General features: G+C 58.0%; 2 protein-coding genes across 5 annotated transcripts in view; one reads left to right on the forward strand and one right to left on the reverse strand.

Annotated features, from left to right (window-relative positions):
• The window catches only part of dnaaf6 (dynein axonemal assembly factor 6), a 46,794-nt gene extending 39,225 nt beyond the window's left edge, over window positions 1-7,569 (reverse strand). For 2 of the 4 annotated variants that reach the window (XM_078412062.1, XM_078412061.1), the window contains exon 1: window positions 7,497-7,569. Coding sequence is in view for 2 of the 4 variants with exons in the window: in XM_078412065.1 (XP_078268191.1) it covers window positions 7,497-7,544 (48 nt within the window). In the remaining 2 variants the exon portion in view is untranslated. The remainder of the gene's footprint in view (window positions 1-7,496) is intronic. The other 2 variants (XM_078412065.1, XM_078412063.1) reach the window with 1 other exon arrangement.
• Window positions 7,570-8,050: 481 nt separating this feature from the next.
• Window positions 8,051-9,734, forward strand: part of LOC144600722 (uncharacterized) — a 54,842-nt gene continuing 53,158 nt past the window's right edge. The window contains exon 1 of the mRNA XM_078412644.1: window positions 8,051-8,155. The gene's annotated coding sequence lies outside the window, so the exon portion shown is untranslated. The remainder of the gene's footprint in view (window positions 8,156-9,734) is intronic.

Raw genomic sequence — 9,734 nt, forward strand, 5'->3', positions numbered from 1 at the left:
TCCCGCAATTTCCTCTCTAGTTTCCCACAATGTCCTCGGATATATCTGATCAGGCGGATGCATGGCAGATGCAGTTTAATGTGGATAAGTGTGAGGTTATCCATTTTAGAGGTAAGAATAGGAAGGCAGAGTATTATCTGAATGGTGTCAAGTTAGGAACAGGGGACGTACAACGAGATCTGGGTGTCCTAGTGCATCAGTCACTGAAAGGAAGCATGCAGGTACAGCAGGCAGTGAAGAAAGCCAATGGAATGTTGGCCTTCATAACAAGAGGAGTTGAGTATAGGAGCAAAGAGGTCCTTCTGCAGTTGTACAGGGCCCTAGTGAGACCGCACCTGGAGTACTGTGCGCAATTTTGGTCTCCAAAATTGAGGAAGGATATTCTTGTTATTGAGGGCGTGCAGCGTAGGTTTACTAGGTTAATTCCTGGAATGGTGGGACTATCATATGTTGAAAGACTGGAGCGACTAGGCTTGTATACACTGGAATTTAGAAGGATGAGAGGAGATCTTATCGAAACGTATAAGATTATTAAGGGGTTGGACACGTTAGAGGCAGGAAACATGTTCCTAATGTTGGGGGAGTCCAGAACAAGGGGCCACAGTTTAAGAATAAGGGGTAGGCCATTTAGAACTGAGATGATGAAAAACTTTTTCAGTCAGAGAGTTGTGAATCTGTGGAATTCTCTGCCTCAGAAGGCAGTGGAGGCCAATTCTCTGAATGCATTCAAGAGAGAGCTGGATCGAGCTCTTAAGGATAGCGGAGTCAGGGGGTATGGGGAGAAGGCAGGAACGGGGTACTGATTGAGAATGATCAGCCATGATCACATTGAATGGCGGTGCTGGCTCGAAGGGCCAAATGGCCTCCTCCTGCATCTATTGTCTATTGTCTACCCCTTATTCTTAAACTGTGGCCCCTTGTTCTGGACTCCCCCAACATTGGGAACATGTTTCCTGCCTCTAACGTGTCCAACCCCTTAATAATCTTATACGTTTCGATAAGATCCCCTCTCTAGGGTGGTTATCTCCGGATTGCTTCCTGGACCTCGTGCTGGTGAGGTCAGGAACAGGGAGATAGGGGATATGAACGTATGGCTGAGGGACTGGTGCAAGGAGCAGGGATTTAGATTTCTCGACCACTGGGATCTCTTCTGGGGTAGGGGTGACCTGTACAAAAGGGACGGGTTACACCTTAACAGCCGGGGGACCAACATTCTGGCAGGCAGGTTTGCTAGTGCTACACGTGTGTGTTTAAACTAAATAGTGGGGGGAGGGGTTGACAAATTGGGAATGTTAAAATGGAGTTAAAGGGGAAGTGATTACAGGAAAAGTTGCAAAAGACTCCCGAATTAATGGGAAGGAAAGTTTGAGAAGGGATAAGAAAGTAAGGTCAGGGCCAATAATGACCGGTGTGAAAGGGGAGGTGAATACCGAAGTTAAAGTGTTGTATTTGAATGCGCAAAGTATAAAAAATAAAGTGGACATTGGCAAGTATGATGTTGTGGGAATTACAGAGACATGGCTGCAAGAGGACCAGGGCTGGGAACTGAATATTCAGGGGTATACGACCGATCGAAAAGACACACAGCGATGCAGAGGGGTTGGGGTCACTATGTTGGTAAGGAATGATATTCAGTCCCTTGCAAGGGGTGACATAGAATCAGGAGATGTAGAATCAGTATGGACAGAACTGAGGAATTGTGAGGGTAAAAAGACCCTAATGGGAGTTACCTACAGGCCCCCAACAGTAGCCTGGATATAGGGTGCAAGTTGAATCAAGAGTTAAAATTAGCATGTTGCAAAGGTAATGCTACGGTGGTTATGGGAGATTTCAACATGCAGGTAGACTGGGAAAATCAGGTTGGTAATGGACCCCAAGAAAGGGAGTTTGCGGAGTGCCTCCGAGATGGGTTCTTAGAACAGCTTGTACTGGAGCCTACTAGGGAGAAGGCAATTCTGGATTGCGTAATGAACCTGATTTGATAAGAGAACTCAAGGTAAAAGAGCCATTAGGAGGCAGTGATCATAATATGATAAGTTTTAATCTACAATTTGAGAGGGAGAAGGGAAGTGTCAGTATTGCAGTTGAGCTTGGGGGACTATGGAGGCATGAGGGAGGAGCTGGCCAGATTTGACTGGAAGGAGACCCAAGCAGGGAGGATGGTGGAACAACAATGGCAGGTATCTCTGGGAATAATGCAGAAGTTGCAGGATCAATTCATCCCAAAGAGGAAGAAAGATTCTAAGGGGAGTAAGAGGCGACCGTGCCAGACAAGGGAAGTCAAGGACAGTATAAAAATAAAAGAGAGTAAGTATAACATAGCAAAGAAGAGTGGGAAGCCAGAGGATTGGGACTCTTTTAAAGAGCAACAGAAGATAACTAAAAAGGCAATACGGGGAGAAAAGATGAGGTACGAAGGTAAACTAGCCAATAATATAAAGGAGGATAGTAAAAGCTTCTTTAGGTATGTGAAGAGGAAAAAAATATTTGAGACAATTGTGGGTCCCTTGAAGACAGAAGCAGATAAATGTATTATGGGGAACAAGCAAATGGCAGACGAGTTGAACAGGTACTTTGGATCTGTCTTCACTAAGGAAGACACAAACAATTTCCCAGATGTACCAGTGGACAGAGGTCCTAGGGTGACGGAGGAATTGAAGGAAATTCACATTAGGCAGGAAATGGTGTTGGGTAGACTGATGGGACTGAAGGCTGAAGGAAGAAAGATGCAGTTTAATGTGGATAAATGTGAGGTTATCCACTTTGGTGGAAAGAACAGGAAGGCAGATTATTATCCTAATGATGTCAAGTTAAGAAATGGGGAAGTACAAAGAGATCTGGGTGTCCTTGTTCATCAGTCACTTAAAGTTAGCATGCAGGTACAGCAGGCAGTGAAGAAAGCAAATGGCATGTTGGCCTTTTTGACAAGAGGAGTTGAGTATAGGAGCAAAGACGTCCTTCTGCAGTTGTACAGGGCCCTAGTGAGACCGCACCTGGAGTACTGTGTGCAGTTTTGTTCTCCAAATTTGAGGAAGGATATTCTTGTTATTGAGGGCGTGCAGCGTAGGTTTACTAGGTTAATTCCCAGAATGGCTGGACTGTCGTATGTTGAAAGACTGGAGCGACTAGGCTTGTATAAGCTGGAATTTAGAAGGATGAGAGGGGATCTTATTGAAACGTATAAGAATATTAAGGGATTGGACACATTAGAGGCAGGAACCATGTTCCCAATGTTGGAGGAGTCCAGAACCAGGGGCCAGAGTTTAAAAATAAGGGGTAGGCCATTTAGAACGGAGATGAGGAAAAATGTTTTTAGTCAGAGAGTTGTAAATCTGTGGAATTTTCTGCCTCAGAAGGCAGTGGAGGCTAATTCTCTGGATGCTTTCAAGAGAGAGCTAGATAGAGCTCTTAAAGATAGTGGAGTCAGGGGATATGGGGAGAAGGCAGGAACGGGGTACCGATTGTAAATGATCAGCCATGATCACATTGAATGGCAGTGCTGGCTCAAAGGGCCGAATGGCCTACTCCTGCACCTGTTGTCTATTGTCTATTGTCCTAAATCCCCAGGGCCTGATAATTCTGCATCCCAGGGTACCCAAGGAAGTGGCTCTCGAAATCGTAGACGCATTGGTGATCATTTTCCAATGTTCTATAGATTCAGGATCAGTTCCGGTGGATTGGAGAGTAGCTAATATCCCACTTTTAAGAAAGGAGGGAGAGTGAAAACGGGAAATTATACACCAGTTAGCCTGACATCAGTGGTGGGAAAGATGCTGGAGTCAATTATAAAAAAGTAATTGCGGAACATTTGGATAGCAGTAAGAGGATCGTTCCGAGTCAGCATGGATTTACGAAGGGGAAATCATGCTTGACTAATCTTAAGGAATTTTTTGAGGATGTAACTAGTAAAATGGGAGAGCCAGTGGATGTAGTGTACGTGGACTTTCAGAAAGCTTTTGATAAGGTCCCACATAGGAGATTATTGGGCAAAATTAGAGCACATGGTATTGGGGTAGGAAAATTGGTTGGCAGACAGGAAAGAAAGAGTAGGGATTAACGGGTCCCCTTCAGAATGGCAGGCAGTGACTAGTGGGGTACCGCAAGGCTCGGTGCTGGGACCGCAGCTATTTACAATATACATTAATGACTTAGATGAAGGGATTAAAAAGTAACATTAGCAAATTTGCAGATGGCACAAAACTGGGTGGTAGTGTGAACTGTGAGGAAGATGCTATGAGGATGCAGGATGACTTGGACAGGCTGTGCGAGTGGGCAGATGCATGGCAGATGCAATTTAATGTGGATAAATGTGAGGTTATCCACTTTAGTGGTAGGAACAGGAAGGCAGATTATTATCTGAATGGTGTCAAGTTTGGAAAAGAGGAAGTACAAAGAGATCTGGGTGTCCTTGTTCATCAGTCACTGAAAGTAAGCATGCAGGTCCAGCAGGCAGTGAAGAAAGTTGGCCTTTATGACAAGAGGAGTTGAGTATAGGAGCAAAGAGGCTGTCCTTCTGCGGCTGTACAGGGCCCGAGTGAGGACCACACCTGGAGTATTGTGTACAGTTTTGGTCTCCAAATTTGAGGACGGACATTCTTGTTATTGAGGGAGTGCAATGTAGGTTCACTGGGTTAATTCCCAGAATGGCGGGACTGTCGTATGTTGAAAGACTGGAGCAACTAGGCTTGTATACACTGGAATTTAGAAGGATGAGAGGGGATCTTATTGAAACATAAAAGATTAATAATGGATTGGACATGCTAGAGGTAGGAAACATGTTCCCAATGTTGGGGGAGTCCAGAACCAGGGGCCACAGTTTAAGAATGAGGGGCAGGCCATTTAGAATGGAGATGAGGAAAAACGTTTCACTCAGAGAGTTGTAAATCTGTAGAATTCTCTGCCTCAGAGGGCAGTGGGGGCCAATTCTCTGGATGCTTTCAAGAGAGAGTTAGATAGAGCTCTTAATGATAGCGGAGTCAGGGGATATATCCCAGGTTTCGGCATGGATCTTATTACTTATTGTAAATTTCCCCGGTGTGGGACAAATAAAGGAATATATTATTATATGTGGACAGGGGCAGGAACGGGGTACTGATTGTGAATGATCAGCCATGATCACAGTGAATGGCAGTGCTGGCTCGAAGGGCCGAATGACCTACTCCTGCACCTATTGCCAATTGTCAATTGTCCCCTCCCCCACACTCCCCCACCTCTCACTCCCCCACCCCCTCACCCACACCCACCCTGCCACCACACCCTCTCTCCCCTCTCCTCTTCACCCCTCCCTCTCTTCTCCCCTCCTCCATCCCTCACCCCCTCCCCTCTCTCCCTTTCCCTCCCCTCCCCTTCTCCCCCCCCTCTCCCCCTCCTTCCCACACTACCCCTCACTCCCCTCCCCCCTCTCTCTCCACCCTCCCCTCCCTCTCCCCCCTCTCTCCCGCCTCTCTCCTCTCTCTCTCTCTCTCCTCTCTCCTCTCTCTCCACTCTCCTCCTCTTCTCTCTCTCTCTCTCTCCTCTCTCTCTCTCACTCCCCCACCCCTCTCCACCCCCACTCCCCTCTCACCACCCCCCACCCCCCCACCCCCCCACCCACCCCCTCCCCCTCCTCACCCCCTCCTCCAACTCCCCCTCACACTCTCCCCCCCCCTCCCCCTATCCTCCCCCTCTCTCCCCCACCTTCTCTCTCCCCCCCTTCTCCCCCCCTCCCCCTCTCTCCCCCTCTCTCTCCCCCTCCCCCTCTCTCCCCCACCCCCCTTCCCACCCTTCTCTCCCCCACCCCCCTCTCCTCCCCCTCTCCCCCTCCCCCCTCTCCTCCTCCCCCTCTCTCCCCTCTCTCCCCCTCCCCCTCTCTCCCCCCCTCTCTGCCCCCCCTCTGCCCCCTCCTCTCCCCCATCTCCCCCCCCTCTCCCTCTCCCTCTCCCTCCCCTCCCCCCCCTCTCTCCCCCCTCCCTCTCCCCCTTCTCTCTCCCCCCTCTCTCTCTCCCCCTCCTCCCCACCCCCTCTCTCCCCCCACCCCCCTTCCACCCACTCCCCCCCACCCCCCTCTCTCCCCCCCCCCCATCCCCCCTCTCTCTCCCCCCCCCTCTCACTCCCCCCCCTCTCCCCTCCCCCCTCTCTCCCCCCTCCTCTCCCCCACTCCCCCCCCCCTCTCTCCACCCCTCTCCCTCTCCCTCTCCCTCCCTCTCCCCCCCCCCCTCTCTCCCCCCCTCTCCCCCCACACTCACCCCCCCTCTCTCCCCCCCTCTCCCCCCCCCCTCTCTCCCCCACCCCCCTTCCACCCCTCTCCCCCCACCCCCCTCTCTCCCCCCCCTCTCTCCCCCCTCTCACTCCCCCCCCTCTCTCTCCCCCCCCTCTCTCCCCCCCCTCTCTCCCCCCACCCCCCTTCCCACTCCTCTCCCCCACCCCCCTCTCCTCCCCCTCTCCTCTCTCTCCCCGTCTCTCCCCCCCTCTCTCTCCCCCTCTCTCTCCCCCTTCTCTCTCCCCCTTCTCTCCCCCCCCTCTCTCTCTCCCCCTCTCTCCCCCCCCTCTCTCCCCCCACCCCCCTCTCTCCCCCTCTCTCTCCCCCCTCTCTCTCCCCCCTCTCTCTCCCCCTCTCTCCCCCCCTCTCTCCCCCCTCTCTCTCCCCCCACCCCCCTTTCCCACCCTCTCTCCCCCCCCCCTCTCTCTCCCCCCTCTCTCCCCCCCCTTTCTCTCCCCCCACCCCCCTTTCCCACCCCTCTCTCCCCCCCCCCCTCTCTCTCCCCCCCTCTCCCCCCCCTCTCTCTCCCCCCCCTCTCTCTCCCCCCCCTCTCTCCCCCCCCTTCTCTCCCCCCCACCCCCCTTTCCCACCCCTCTCTCCCCCCCCCCTCTCTCTCCCCCCCCCTCTCTCTCCCCCCCTCTCTCCCCCCCTTTCTCTCCCCCCACCCCCCTTTCCCACCCCTCTCTCTCCCCCCCCTCTCCCCCCCCTCTCCCCCCCCCTCTCTCTCCCCCCCTCTCTCTCCCCCCTCTCTCCCCCCTCTCTCTCTCCCCCCCTCTCCCCCCCTCTCTCCCCCCCCCCTCTCTCTCCCCCCCCTCTCCCCCCCCTCTCTCTCCCCCCCTCTCTCTCCCCCCCCTCTCTCCCCCCCTTTCTCTCCCCCCACCCCCCTTTCCCACCCCTCTCTCTCCCCCCCCCTCTCCCCCCCCCTCTCCCCCCCCTCTCTCTCCCCCCCCTCTCCCCCCCCCCCTCTCTCTCCCCCCCCCTCTCTCTCCCCCCCTCTCTCCCCCCCCCCCTCTCTCTCCCCCCCCTCTCTCCCCCCCCTCTCTCCCCCCCCCCTCTCTCTCCCCCCCTCTCTCCCCCCCCCTCTCCTCTCCCCCCCTCTCTCCCCCCCCCCTCTCTCTCCCCCCCCTCTCTCCCCCCCCTCTCCCCCCCCCCCCTCTCTCTCCCCCCCCTCTCCCCCCCTCTCCCCCCCCTCTCTCTCCCCCCCTCTCTCCCCCCCCCCTCTCTCCCCCCCCCTCTCTCCCCCCCCCCAACCACTTACCACCCGGGCTCGTAGCTCTCCCCTCGTTGCCGGGCCGCGGTCCTCCATGGCGACAGTAAACAGACTGTCGGGGTGACCCCGCTGACCAATCACTGCCCGCCTCGGCCCTGGCCCCGCCCCCGGCTGTCCACCGGCGGGAAACCGGCAGCGGCCCCCAGTGGCGACAAGCGGTGTAACGCCCAACCGCCATCAACGGCCGCGCCCTGCACTTGCCCCGCCCCGCCCCACCCGCCCCGCACCCCCCCCCCCGCCCATCACTCACCCCTCTTCCACCTCCGCCCCGCCCCCTCCCCACCGCCACCCCCGCCCCCTCCGCCCGTCACTCAAATCCCCGCCCTCTCCCCCACCTCCACCCCGCCCACCCGCCCCGTCACTCACCCCTCCCCCCGTCCACCCCTCACTCACCCCACTCCGCCCGTCACTCACCAACCCCCCTGCCCCTCCCCCACCTCCACCCGCCGACTCCCCCACTCACTCCCACCCCGCCCCCTCCGCAAGTCACTCGCCCCCGCCCTCTCCCCCCCGTCACTCACTCGCGCCCCGCCCCATTTAAATGATCGCGTGAGTTGCTGGCTGCGCGCGCAGCCTGGTGGGATTTGGCGCGATGCTCTGACGCAAACACCCGGATGGAGGAGCGACGGCTCGGAGACTGGAGACTGGTGAGCGGCGCCCAGAGTGGGGGGGCACAGAGAGAGAGAGAGGGGGGGGGGCACAGAGAGAGAGAGGGGGGGGGGCAGGGAGTGAGGGGGGGGGACAGTGGGGGGCACAGAGAGAGAGAGAGAGAGAGGGGGGGGGGCAGGGAGTGAGGGGGGGCAGGGAGTGAGGGGGGGGACAGTGGGGGGCACAGAGAGAGAGAGGGGGGGGGCCAGGGAGTGAGGGGGGGGACAGTGGGGGGCACAGAGAGAGAGAGGGGGGGGGGGCACAGAGAGAGAGAGGGGGGGGCAGGGAGTGAGGGGGGGGCAGGGAGTGAGGGGGGGGACAGTGGGGGGCACAGAGAGAGAGAGAGGGGGGGGGGGGGCAGGGAGTGAGGGGGGGGACAGTGGGGGGCACAGAGAGAGAGAGGGGGGGGGCAGGGAGTGAGGGGGGGCAGGGAGTGAGGGGGGGGGACAGTGGGGGGCACAGAGAGAGAGAGGGGGGGGCAGGGAGTGAGGGGGGGGGCAGGGAGTGAGGGGGGGGACAGTGGGGGGCACAGAGAGAGAGAGGGGGGGGGCAGGGAGTGAGGGGGGGGACAGTGGGGGGCACAGAGAGAGAGAGGGGGGGGGGCAGGGAGTGAGGGGGGGGACAGTGGGGGGCACAGAGAGAGAGAGGGGGGGGCACAGAGAGAGAGAGGGGGGGGGGGCACAGAGAGAGAGAGAGGGGGGGGGGGCAGGGAGTGAGGGGGGGGACAGTGGGGGGCACAGAGAGAGAGAGAGGGGGGGGGGCAGGGAGTGAGGGGGGGGCAGGGAGTGAGGGGGGGACAGTGGGGGGCACAGAGAGAGAGAGGGGGGGCAGGGAGTGAGGGGGGGGCAGGGAGTGAGGGGGGGGACAGTGGGGGGCACAGAGAGAGAGAGGGGGGGGGCAGGGGAGTGAGGGGGGGGCAGGGAGTGAGGGGGGGGACAGTGGGGGGCACAGAGAGAGAGAGGGGGGGGGGCAGGGAGTGAGGGGGGGGCAGGGAGTGAGGGGGGGACAGTGGGGGGCACAGAGAGAGAGGGGGGGGGCAGGGAGTGAGGGGGGGGACAGTGGGGGGCACAGAGAGAGAGGGGGGGGGGGGCAGGGAGTGAGGGGGGGGACAGTGGGGGGCACAGAGAGAGAGAGGGGGGGGGCAGGGAGTGAGGGGGGGGGGCAGGGAGTGAGGGGGGGACAGTGGGGGGCACAGAGAGAGAGAGAGAGAGAGAGAGAGAGAGAGAGAGGGGGGCAGGGAGTGAGGGGGGGACAGTAGGGGGCACAGAGAGAGAGAGGGGGGCAGGGAGTGAGGGGGGGGGCAGGGAGTGAGGGGGGGCAGGGAGTGAGGGGGCAGGGAGTGAGGGGGGGGAGGGCAGGGAGTGAGGGGGCAGGGAGTGAGGGGGCAGGAGTGAGGGGGCAGGGAGTGAGGGGGCAGGGAGTGAGGGGGGCAGGGAGTGAGGGAGGGGGGCAGGGAGTGAGGGGGGGCAGGGAGTGAGGGGGGGGCAGGGAGTGAGGGAGGGCAGGGAATGAGGGGGGGCACAAGGAGACAGGGGACAGTGGGGGGCACAGAGAGAGGGGGGGCAGGGAGTGAAGGGG

Source organism: Rhinoraja longicauda, chromosome 15, assembly GCF_053455715.1.
Source record: "Rhinoraja longicauda isolate Sanriku21f chromosome 15, sRhiLon1.1, whole genome shotgun sequence".
NCBI lineage: Eukaryota > Metazoa > Chordata > Chondrichthyes > Rajiformes > Arhynchobatidae > Rhinoraja > Rhinoraja longicauda.